At 48.4% G+C, this 12,713-nt stretch overlaps 1 protein-coding gene and 1 non-coding gene across 3 annotated transcripts in view; both read right to left on the reverse strand.

Moving 5' to 3' along the window:
- Window positions 1-12,713, reverse strand: part of ITGA8 (integrin subunit alpha 8) — a 93,963-nt gene that overhangs the window by 31,150 nt on the left and 50,100 nt on the right. For both annotated transcript variants that reach the window (XM_029077802.2, XM_029077801.2), the window contains exons 22-23: window positions 9,772-9,851; window positions 3,035-3,115 (exon numbers count right to left, since the gene is read on the reverse strand). In XM_029077802.2, coding sequence (XP_028933635.1) covers window positions 3,035-3,115; window positions 9,772-9,851 — 161 coding nt within the window. The remainder of the gene's footprint in view (window positions 1-3,034; window positions 3,116-9,771; window positions 9,852-12,713) is intronic.
- LOC114816344 lies at window positions 8,903-9,040 on the reverse strand. The gene has a single exon (XR_003764108.1). It is a non-coding gene; the product is annotated as a small nucleolar RNA SNORA7 (small nucleolar RNA).

Here is a 12,713-nt window from a genome sequence, read left to right on the forward strand (position 1 = left end):
CTCCAAGGTGCCTTCCCTGATTAATCCTTCCTTTCCCCTACCTGCCGCCCCTCTGCACAGGGAACTGTATTGTTTGAGCACCCGATATTTACCCCAGCCTCGCGGCCTTTACGCAAATATCCTTATCCCTGCTATTTCTCCCTTTCTGTTTCCCCTTCTAGAACGTAACCTCCTTGTGGGCAGGGATCAGTCCACCCACTCTATTGTGCTCTCCCAAACCCTTAGTAATAATAATAATAATGATGATAATAGCGTTTGCTAAGCGCCTACTTTGAGCCAGGCACTGTTCTAAGCACCGGGGGAATAGAAACAAATCGGGTTGGACACAGTCCCTGTCTCACATGGGGCTCCCAATCTCAAACTCCATTTCTGAGGAACAGAGAAGTGAAGTGACTTGCCCAAGGTCACACAGCCGACAAATGGGGGAGAAAGGATTAGAACCCGTGACCCTCTGACTCCCAGGCCCATCATCTAGTGGAGGCTCTGCACACAGTAAGTGCTTAATAAATACCGCTGATCGAATGACTGATCAATTGATTCCGGTGAGCCTCGGATTCCTTTCCTGGAAACGGCTGAATGAAAACTAATCGCCCTGAGTGGGGTCAGTCAATTGATTGAGTGCTTACTGTGTGCGGAGCACTGTACTAAGTGCTTGGGAGAGTGCAACATACCAGTTTAACAGACACAATCCCACAGCGAGCTCTGGCAGAACATACCCAACCCAGCAAGAACGTGTTACTGAAATTTCGGCCCCAGCTATTGTTTCCTAAAGCCCACCCCCCTCCAGAGGGAGAGCACGTAGGAGTGTGAAAGGTCTTGGAAATAGAGCAGATGGGGTCCCTCCCCGCGGGATCACAAAGCTAGGCCGGCAAGAAGCACCATAATAGAAGCGGGCGGAGGGTTTTTAAGCTTGTTGAATGGGCATCAAGAGGCTTGGGTTAAAGTAACCAGATGCCCTGGAGCCCAAAGCCTCCAAGAGGGGTGGCAGAGATGGTAACAGGGACAGAAAAGAGAGACAGGGAGAGTCCAGGGGAGGGGAGAAGACACGGAGGAAGCGAGGAGAGCGTGAAACGTTTGGGGCATTCAGCCGTTTGCTAACCGGCACCGCCGGATATCTGCCCCCAAATTGGTCTGGCCCAGGACCAAACAAGGAAGACCCCATTCAGCCGCGTGGCAAACGAAGAGGAAGAGAAGCGGGAAAGGTCAGAGGAGGAAGCTCTGGCAGCCAACCTCCACACTTCCTCCTCCTCCTCCTCCTCCTCCCTGCTGCCTCGCCAGAACCATCACAGCTGTCAGGATCCCCCTACCCCACCAAGCTGAATGAAAGCAAGATCTTGATTTGCCTGGGTCTTTTGGGTGGCAGGATAGAACCCCCGAAAGTGGGAGGTGTCTGGTATCCTGTCCCGGGACACGGGAAGTCGATCGATCGTATTTACTGAGGGCTTAATGTGTGCAGAGCACTGTACTCAGCACTTGGGAGAGAACTTCAATTCATGCTTAAATATGATTGAGTTTTTGTTTGGGAGGGTTCAGTATAACAGAGTTGGTAGACGTGTTTCTTGTCGTAAAGGAGTTTACAGTTTAGGGGGGAGACAGACATGAATGATTATGATATTTGTTAAGTGCTTACTATGTGTCAAACTGCCTTCCTAAGCACTGGGGCAGATAAACTCCCCCCATTTCCCTCTGCTCCTCTCCCTTCCCCTCCCCTCGGCACTGTGCTCGTCCGCTCATTTGTGTATATTTTTATTACCCTATTTATTTTGTTAATGAGATGTACATCCCCTTGATTCTATTTATTGCTACCGTTTTTGTCTGTCCGTCTCCCCCGATTAGACCGTAAGCCCGTCAGTGGGCAGGGACCGTCTCTATCTGTTGCCGATTTGTCCATTCCAAGCGCTTAGTACAGTGCTCTGCACATAGTAAGCGCTCAATAAATACTATTGAATGAATGAGTGAATGAATACAGGATAATCAGGTTGGACACAGTCCCCGTCCCACATGCGACTCGCAGTCTAAATTAGCGGGAGTAGGATTTAAGCCCCATTTTACAGATGAGGAAACTGAGGCACAGAGAAGTTAAGTGACCTGCCCAAGGTCACACAGCAGACCAGTGGCGGAGCCAGGATTAGATCCCAGGTCCTCTGATCTCCAAGCTTGTGTTCGTTCCACTAGGCCACACTGCTTCTCCCGGCTATGAGAAGAACTGTAAGCTCGTTGTGGGCAGGGAATGTCACTGTTTATTGTTGTACTGCCCTTTCCCAAGAGCTTAGTACAGTGTTCTGCACACGGTAAGCGCTCGGGCAATACAACTGAATGAATGAATGAATGAATGAAGAGTAGATACTAGTGTTCACAGTGCTGGGCACAGAGTAAGCGCTTAACAAATACCATCATTATTTTTAAGAAGAGGAGAAAGGCTGGATTCGTGGACACCTTTGAAGGACGTAGATTTGGAAAGCCGGGGGAGATCTTTTAATAATAATAATGTTGGTATTTGTTAAGCGCTTACTATGTGCCGAGCACTGTTCTAAGCGCTGGGGGAAATACAGGGGAACGAGGTCATGAGTTCGACTCCCGGCTCTGCCACTTGTCAGCTGTGTGACTGTGGGCAAGTCACTTTACTTCTCTGTGCCTCAGTTCCCTCTTCTGTAAAATGGGGATTCACTGTGAGCCTCAAGTGGGACGACCTGATCCCCCTATATCTACCCCAGGGCTTAGAACAGTGCTCTGCACATAGTAAGCGCTTAACAAATACCAACATTATTATTATTAAGTACAAGTTAATCAGGTGCCACGTGGGGCTCACTGTCTAAACAGGAGGGAGAACACGTGTCTGTTCTATGACCTTGGACATGTCACTTAACTTCCCTTTGCCTTAATTTCCTCATTCGTTCAGTCGTAGTTACCGAGCACTTACTGTGCACGAAACCCTGATGGTCAGTACGGGATTGCTAAATTCAGGCCAAAATACGATGGGTAGGAATTTCCCCACTAGGAAATGCAAATGTCCAATAGTTAAATCGAGACTTACCCTCTTAGCTCCACTTCGGCAGCTGCACTGATGTTGATTTGCAGACTCACGAAATTGCTCTGTGGGTGATCTTGGTTGGAGCTGAAATACAAGGACAACCAGGTTATTTAAGGAGTACATGGTGCACCTGAACGATTGGTACATCAGGCTTTTGGCTTTTAAAAAAGCTTCAGACGTTCTCGCCATTAGCATCCGGCAAAGGCACACTGGAGAATACCCCCGTCTTGAATTTAAAATAACAGGGACCACCCTCTAACACAGGCAAACTGAATTGCGAAGGTTCCTGAAATTGCCGGACTCTGGACCTTTTCTCAGAGCAGAAAACCCAGGAGAAATCTGTGCAGTCGGCCAGAAGGTCGGAACAAAAATTTAGGAATATTTTTAACAATGGCGAGACCGCTCTTAAATTGGTCGGTATTTTCTCAACTGAAAAATAATTTAGAACAAAAAAATGGCCCTGGTGTAACACAAAGAGGGTGGACGAAGAAATGAAAGGAATGGAAGAATGAGAGGAAATGCAGTGTGGATTTATTTTATTATATTAATGATTTATATACATATCTTTGATTCTATTTTGATGGTATTGCTGCCTGTCTACCTGTTTTGTTTTGTTACCTGTCTCCCCCTTCTAGACTGTGGGGCCATTGTTGGGTACGGATTGTCTCTATCTGTTGCCGAATTGTACTTTCCAAGCGCCTAGTACAGTGCTCTGCACATAGTAAGCGCTCAATAAATACGACTGAATGAATGAATGAATGAAGCACTGGTCGAACCATATCTGCTGCCCAATCTACCCGGGTGGTCCCAGGGAGCACTGAGAAGCAGTATGGCTTAGCGGATAGAACCGGGGCCTGGGAATCAGAAGGTCATGGGTTCTAATTCCAGCTCCACCACTTGTCTGCAGGGTGACCTTAGGCAAGTCACCTCACTTCTCTGGGCCTCCGATACCTCATCCGTAAAATGGGGATTGAGACTGTGAGCCCCACACGGGACAGGGACGGTGTCCAACCCGATTTTCTTGTTTCCACCCCAGCGGTTAGTAAGTGCCTGGCACACAGTAAGCACTTAACAAATAACGCGATTATTATTATTATGTTAAGAACCAACACGCCATTCTGACACTGCAATTGTCCGGTCTGCTTCCGGCACCCAGCAGCCACGTCAGGGACCTTCTTCTCCCCTCATGGAGTCTGAACATCTGTCCGAGGCCTCATTCTGATTCTGCCTGAAGAGCACTGGCTCAGGGCCCGTAACAAACAGGTCTGGGCTCATAGTAAACAGGTTGTTTCCGAAGTTCTCCCAATTGGTTGCAGAGGAAAATCTAATAAAACCCAGTGGAAAGATCTCCGAGGAGGAAGAAAACAATTACCAGAAAGGGCTTTGGGGAGCTCTCCTGTTCCTTTTTAAAGCCCTGGTTGATCGCCCACACTGGAAATACCCATAAAGTTCAGGGGGAACAAACACGTGACCCCTTTTCTTCCCCGGCCTGTAGGGACGGGACGTCTGTGAACGAGCCCAGGGCTCATTCCCCATGCTGAGTCCCCAGTGTCGAACTGCTTTATTGCCGTTCCATCTGGGGAACATCAGCGAAACAGAAGGATTTTTCAAAGACCGGGACTAGCCACTGAGAAGTAAGGAGTTCTGCTTTGAAGGAGACTTGCTGGATCTAAGCTGGCAGCGAATAGACGACTTTTAACTTTGGGGATTAGTCTGTAATTCCCCCAGAAGGGAACGGTGATTTAGCCGTCCACTGACATTGCTTTGCTCCAGTGCAAAAGGGCAGCCAAACCTAATCCTTTCTACCGTCCTTCTTCTTTCTTGGTCACCCTCCCCTCCCCGAACCCCGAGGGACATCTGATCCTGGATCCGTTTCCTCTCGGCTGACTCTCTTCTTGACCTTCACAATTTGGATTTTGCTCTCACTGAGGTCTTCATCCATCTCCTCCTCATCAACATCAAATCCAGAGGCCACATCGACTTTCTAATCCATTTTAGGCTCTCTGAAGCCTTCGTACCGTCGCCTTCTAAAAATGTTCTCCCGGTTGGGATTCACCACTACGGTACACTCCTACTTCTCTTCCCGCCCCTCTGACAACTTCCGCTCAGTCTCCTTATCTCACTCTTCTTCCTCCTCTCCCCCATTAGCTGTGAGTGTTCCGCAAGGCTCTGGTCTGAGTTTTTTAGAATCATTCTCTTTGGCAAACTCATCCTCTCGCAGGTCTTCCAAGCTCCACTTCTATACAGGAGACTCCCAAAGCTCCACCTCCAGCCCCAACCGGCCACTTCCTCTCAAATGCCATGTCTCCTACTGCGTCAACGTGAGTTCTTTTCTCTCCCAAACTCCCTCTCTTTCTCACCGTCCAGTCGCCGCCATCCTCCCTGTCCCTTACTCACGACCTTCGTGTCACCTTCGACTCCCGCTCTCTTCAACACTCTTGCCACATCTGATCTGTTCTGAAGTCCTAGCAGTTGGATTCCGTGATGTTTCCCAGATCTGTCCCTTTCTCTTCCCTCTCCCAGCTCCACTCTTGTACTCGCTTTAATCAATGTTCATTAAGCTCCCTGACTCCCTTCGCTCTGTTTACTGGATCATTTTTCTAAAAAAAAGGTCAGTCCATGTTTCCCTACTCCTCAAGAACTTCCAGTGGTTGCCCTTCCTCCTCTGCATCCAACAGAAACTCCTTACCACAGGCTTTAAAGCACTCAGTCAGCTGGGTCCCTCTTCCCCTTATCTCCTACTACAACCCAGCCTGCACACTTGGCTCCTCTCACACCAATGGCTCCCCTCACTGAATCTTGATCTCATCTATCTCATTCAATCATATTTATCGAGCACTTACTGTGTGCAGAGCACTGTACTAAGTGGTTGGGAGAGTACAGTACAAAAATAAACGGGCACATTCCCTGCCAACAACGAGCTTACGGTCTTGGGGGTGGGGGGAGACAGAAATCAATACGAATAAATACATTACAGATATGTTCATAACCACTGACTTCTCACCCACGTCCTACCTCTGGCCTGGAACACAGTCCCTCCTCAAATCCGCCCATCACACTTCCCTACTTCAGAGCCCTACTGAAGGCTCACTTCCTCCAAATGCCCTTCCCAGACTAAGCTCCCCTTTTCCTCAGTTCCCCCTCCCCGTCGCCCCGACTCGCCCCCTTAGCTTTGGCCCCGTCCCCACCCCACAGCGCTTGTGCATATATGTTCATATCTATAATTCTATTTATTTATATGAATGCCGGTTTACTTGTTTGAAGTCTGTTTCCTCCCTTTAGACTGTAAACCCGGTGTGGGCAGGGATTGTCTCTCTTTATTGTTGAATTATACTTTCCAAGTGCTAAGTACAGTGCTCTGCACACAGTAAGCGCTCAATAAATATGATTGAATGAATGAATGATAGGTTGTTCCACATGGGGCTCACAGTCTTCATCCCCATTGGACAGATGAGGTAACTGAGGCCCAGAGAAGTGAAGTGACTTGCCCAAAGTCACACGGCTGATAAGTGGCGGAGCCGGGATTGGAACCCACAGCCTCTGACTCCCAAGCCTGGGCTCTTTCCACTAAGCCACACTGCTTCTCACAGTGAATACTTGACAAATACCATTATCTTTCTCTCTATAGAATATATAATACATTATATAATATAATATCTACATATATTATATATATAGAGAGAGAGCTACAGATAGATATAGATATTTATAGTATTTGTTTAGCACTTATTATGTGCCATGTCCTGTTCTAAGATCTAATTACGAAGTAGTCAGGTTGGACACAGAGACGTTAGGTGACTTGCCCAAGGTCACACAGCAGACAAGGGGCAGAGCAGGGATTAGAACCCAGGTCCTTCTGACTCCCAGGCTTGTGCTCTATCCACTAGGCCACACTACGTTCCTATTTCTGAGTGAACCGATGATGTTCTCTCTATAGAGGTTCTGGGACATACACTGAAGTCTAACCTATTTATGCATCAGTCATCTTCTATTACTAGTGGGCTTCCTTTTCTTCCCTAGCTCCCATTTCCTCTTTTCTTCCCAGTTTCTTTGAGCTTTCTGAATCGCTTGATCTCTTTAACCCCGCCCGCCCACAGCCTCTTTCCTGGAAAGATGATCCCGTCCCTCCAGCTCAGTAGGAGAGTCTCAGGAGGTCGACTGGAAGCCACCTGGAAAGGGTCCGCGCCGAATGGAGGAAAATGATTTCAGCCAGGGAAGGAGACTCTCGGCTTGGCCATTTGGGAAGAGAAGAATTCCAAGTCTGTTGTTTCCAGAGCCACCCCATCAGAGTGCTGCAGAATGGAAGTCCATATGGTAATCCGTGGAAGCATGCCCTAAGAGCGGAGTTTGGGTTACAGAATTTCATCTCGCTTGGCTTGGGCCCCAGAATGGAAATTTAACCTTCCCTCAGATCCTGTTGACTCGTGACTCCGGTCTGACCGTCTCTCCGGGTTGACGTGGCTTCTACAAAGGCCACAGGGAATGGGGGGGGGGGAGGGGGTCTTTCCCCCCTCTGTGGCTGAAGGTCATGGAGAAACAACGTGGCCTATTGGATAGAGCACGGGCCTGGCTAATCCCGGCTCTGCCAACTGCTTGCTGTGCAACCTTGGACAAGTCACTGAACTCCTCTGTGCCTCAGTTTCAACTGCAAAATGAGGAGTCAAACCTCCTCCCTCTTTCTTCGACTGTGAGCCCCATGAGGGACTGTGTCCAACCTCATAAACTTGTATCTACCCCAAAGCTTAGAACAGTGCTTGACACATTATATTATAAAGCAAAAACCAAAAAACAAATAATCCTCCATTCTGCTGTTTCGGACCAACGCCGGGATGTATGCTTTTCATTGGAAACTTTTGCTTCATCTTGGCTCTCTTTGGGGATGGGGACTGGGGGAGCTGCATAGATGTCGTTTGCCAAGAGCGCTCCGCTTGAGCTGTGCAGACACCATTCTCCACTAGAAAAGCAGTGTGGCCTAGTGGAAAGAGCAAGGGCTTCAGGATGAGAGGACCTGCATTCTAATTTGGGCTCTGCCACTTGTCGGTGATGTGACCTCGGGCAAGTCACCTAACTTCTCTGTGCCTCACTTCCCTCATCTGCAAAATGGAGATTCAACACCCGTTCTCCCTCCTACTTAGACCGTGAGCCCCAAGGAGCCCCTCACTATCTTGCATCTACCCCAGATGGCTTACAGTAAGGTCTTAACTAATATCACAATTTTTTAAAATTATGATTTCTAACAGAGACCCCATATAACAGGAAATCTGAGGGCCCCGCTCACCACCACTGGCCACTTTAGGCTTTTCCCTCCCCTGTCCCGTCCCACTCAACCCCCTGCTGAAGCCGGGGCAGATGGAGAGGGGCAGCACTGACTCCCTGTCCACCGCCCCGGCCCCGCCAACAAGATCTGAGCTGTCTTGCCGAGCCCAGGATCAATCAGCATCATGCAGAAGCAAGCACACCGGGACCCCGTTATCTTCTGCCTCACCACGGGAAGGAAATATCCTCTCAGGGTGGTCCGGGTCGGCTCTGCAGAGTGGGACGCCCAAGCGCGGACCAGCTCTGGAACCCACTGAACCTCAAGCCCTCGCGGCCTAACTCGTCCTTCACAGACGGCCTCTTCTAGAATGTTCTTCTTCGGTCAGTCAGTCAACTGTATTTATTGAGGGCTCACTGCGTCTTGTCTTACGCCGTCGAGTCGTTTCCGACCCACAGCGACCCCACGGACACGCATCTCCCAGGACACCCTGCTCTCCACCTGCAATCGTTCCGGTAGAGTTTTCTTGGTAAAAATCCGCGCTTCCGCGCGGTAAATTTGAGTCTCCGCCCTCGACTCTCTCCCGTGCCGCTGCTGCCCAGCACGGGGGAGTTTTGACTTGTAGCAGATGGCCCGCCACTCGCTAGCCACCGCCTAAGCTAGGAATGGAACGGGTAGACCTCTGCTTGACTCTCCCTCCCGTAGCCGAGACCGGTAGAGGACTGGAGACTCTCCAGGTGCGACCCTGAGAGGTGGATTACTGTGTACAGTGTAACAGTATAACAGATACTTTCCCTTCCCTCAACAAGCTGACAGTCTAGAGGGGGAGACGGACATTAATATAAATAAATTGCAGATATGGACATAAGTGTTGCGAGGCTGGGGTTGGGGCGTGGGGAGGGACGATTAATAAGTGGAGCAAGTCAGGGCGGCTCAGAAGGGAGTTGAAGGAAAAGAAAAGAGGGCTTAGTCAGGGAAGGCCTCTTGGAATAGCTGTGCTTAGGAAGGTTTTGCTGCTCTCACTGATTCTCAGACCCTGAGAAGGTTTCTGAACCTCCCCTCAGCCTCCTCTTCTCCAGATGCTCTTTAGACGAACCATCACGGGAAGCGCTCAATAAATACGATTTGAATGAGCGAACGACTCTCTAAGGGGGATCCAATTCAGAACGGCTTCTCTTCCCAAGGCTCATGTTTGTCCCTCTTCTCTCCCCCTCTCCATGTCTCTGCATCCCGTTCAGAGTGACTACGCCCTAGGGATGCCCCCCGGCTTTTATTTCATTATGGTAGGGGGCAAACTACATGCCAAACTGGGAAACCTGGCAAATGCATTTCTCAGAACGATGGAAGGGAAAAAAGAGAAAGTGGCTTGAGAGGCTGTGGGGTTGGAAAGAAAAAAAAACACGCAAGAAAGGTGGACGCCTTCTTCTACTGGTGAAGTGGAGTGAGGAAGGGGAGGCAGGCTAGGGTTTCACAGGGAAAGGCTAACCTTCTGATGTGTAAGTCAAAGTTGATGCTGAAATTTGCATTTTCCAGTCGCTGGACAGCAAATCGGAGACCCAGGGAGATCTAAGAGGAAAGAAGAGGAGACACAGTTATAATAACAGTTATGGTATTTGTTAAGCGCGCACTGTATTAAGCACGGGGTAGATACGTGTTTATCAGGTTGGACACAATCCCTGTCCCACATTTGGCTCAGTCTCAATCCCAATTTGACAGATGAGGGAACTGAGGCACTGAGAAGTGAAGTGAATCGCCCGAGGTTACAAGGCACACGAGGGGCAGAGCCAGGATTAGAACCCATGACCTTCCTACTCCTAGGCCCATATTCTATCCGCTGCGCTACCGGACTTTGAACTGTGAAGCCAGGCCTGCGCAGGGGTCGGTGCGGAGTGACCTCCTTCCTCTCAGATCGCTGACCAGCTCTTACGGGCAGGAAATGTGTCTGTTTATTGTTGCTTACGGTCGCTTAGAACAGTGCTCTGCACACAGTAAGTGCTCGATAAATACAACTGAATGAATGAATGAAGATGTCACTTCTCTGGCGTGGTCCTGGGGCTTTGGGGGCTACTCCGGTCCCTGAAAGATTTAAGGTAGATCGAAAGCTCCCCACTAGATAGTAAAGCTCTTTGTGGGCAGGGATCACGTCTAACATATCAGTATCGTTACATGCCAAACGTTTAGTACAGCGCTCTGAATACAGTAAGTTATCTCTGATTGATATAAACGCTCAGGACTGGACTGGCTATTCGCGATTTCGCGATATCCGAAATGTTTACTCTCAGAAACATTTGAACGATCATCTTTGTACCGCATTACAGATGTTTCGAAGCTCAAGTAAAAATACTAGCTTATGTCAGAGCCAAATCATCTGTGAGGTGGCAGGTTTTCAGCCCAGAAAAAATGTTAAACAGGCCGAGAAATCCTGGTCCAGACTGCTACACGATTTGGCCTGGAACTTGAGATAAGTGTGAGATAAGAAAACAATTTTCCAAAGGAAACAGCAATCCTCGGAGATAAACTAAAACAAAAAAATTCCAACTCGGGCTTCCAGTGATTACTCTTACGTTCACGGGGTCGACATCTTTCTTTCATTTTACCCCGATACTCAGAGGAGTAGGCTTTCAGTGGAAGAAGAAATTCTGTCTTGCTCTGCCGTGCCCTGGGAGCGACCTTTCCATGTCAATTTGGGTTCCGAGTTTGCCCCATCCAGCAAGAGAGTCAAGGGCTCTGGCATCGTTTGCAGTCTTCTTTAATTCCTTCTTAGCTCCGGAATCAGTTGTGAACAGACTGATCTCTTGCAGATGGCGGAAGGAATGCTGGACCTGAATGACTGAGTAGCCCTGCTCATCGCGGCCCCTTAAACATCCTGACCTAATGAAATTGGTCCGGGCCCGGACGTCAGAGGACCCGGATTCTAGTCCCGGCTCCACCACCTGTCTGCTGCGTGACCTTGGGCCAGTCACTTCACTTCATTTTCCTCATCTGCAAAATGGGGATTAATATCTTTTCTCCCTCTTACTTAGACTGCGATCCCCATGTGGGACACGATGACCTTGTATCTACCTCAGCACTTGATACAGCGCTAAACGCTTTCAAAATACCGCAATTATTATTAGGGGCCTAGTTTGCCCCACAGACACACACTTTGTCAATCGACCGTTTTATTCATTCATTCCATCGTATTTACTGAACACTTACTAGGTGCCGAGCACTGTACTAAGCACTTGGGAGAGTATGATATAACAATAAACGGACACATTCCCTGCTCACGGCGAGCTTACAATCTAAAGGGGGGAGTTTCACCCGCATTGGCTGAGAATCGAACCCGGGTCAACTGCTTTGGAAGGTGGCTGTGCTAACCACTAGACAACCAACTACCAACTTTTAGTCCAGTTAAGGATTTTAAAGAACTACAGAATTATCTTAGAGAAGCAACAGGACCTAGTGGAAAGAGCACAGGCCTGGGAGCCGGAGGGCCTGGGTTCTAATCCTGGTTCCGTCATCAATCGATCATATATTTCGAGCGACTACTCCGTGGAGAGTACAGAATAACAGAGTTGGTCGATACATTCCCTGCCCACAACAAGCCTTTAGTCTGGAGGGGGAGACAAGGATTAATATAAATAAATTACAGATATGTAAAAACCTTTACAGATATGTGCAAATTACAGATATGACCATATATACATAATGGCTGTCACTTAACATTTCTGTGCCTCAGTTCCTTTGTCTGCAAAATGGGGATTCAATACTCGTTCTCCCTCCTACTTGGACCGCGAGCCTCACGTGGGACCCGCTTATCTCGGATCTAATCCAGGCTCTGCCACTTGTCTGCTGTGTGACCTTGGGCAAGTCACTTCACTTCTCTGTGCCTCAGTGACCTCATCTGGAAAATGGGGATTAAGACTGTGAGCCCCACATGGGACAACCTGAATACCCTGTATCTACCCCAGCGCTTAGGACGGGGCTTGGCACATAGTAAGCGCTTAACAGATACCATCATTATTATTATCATTATTACAGTGCTTGGCATATAGTAAGCACTTGGCAAAAATACTGCGATTGTCATCATTTAGGAAATAGAAATCTATATGTAAAAGCAACTTCATTAAATTGCATATTATAGTGCCCAGGAGCATTAAAGTTCCTCGACTGTCATCACACCCAAAGTTTCAAATGAGAAAATCCAAATTGCGTCTTAGCAAAACTCCACAGTACTGTAACTCTTAGCCAAGGCCCACGAGAGACGGCTTGCAAACCTCAATCTCGAAGAGCGCGCCAGAGAATTTTAGGCATCATTTACGTAAGATTGCAGATTTCAGAATGTTTGCCATTTTAACAAAGAAGCAGAATTTCTCCTCAGATTTACGACTTTCCGAGTTGTTATTTCTACTGAGATAATAACTGTAAAAAGTGCATGTTTAGAGA

The sequence above is a fragment of the Ornithorhynchus anatinus genome, chromosome 13 (genome assembly GCF_004115215.2).
Source record: "Ornithorhynchus anatinus isolate Pmale09 chromosome 13, mOrnAna1.pri.v4, whole genome shotgun sequence".
In the NCBI taxonomy this organism is placed as follows: domain Eukaryota; kingdom Metazoa; phylum Chordata; class Mammalia; order Monotremata; family Ornithorhynchidae; genus Ornithorhynchus; species Ornithorhynchus anatinus.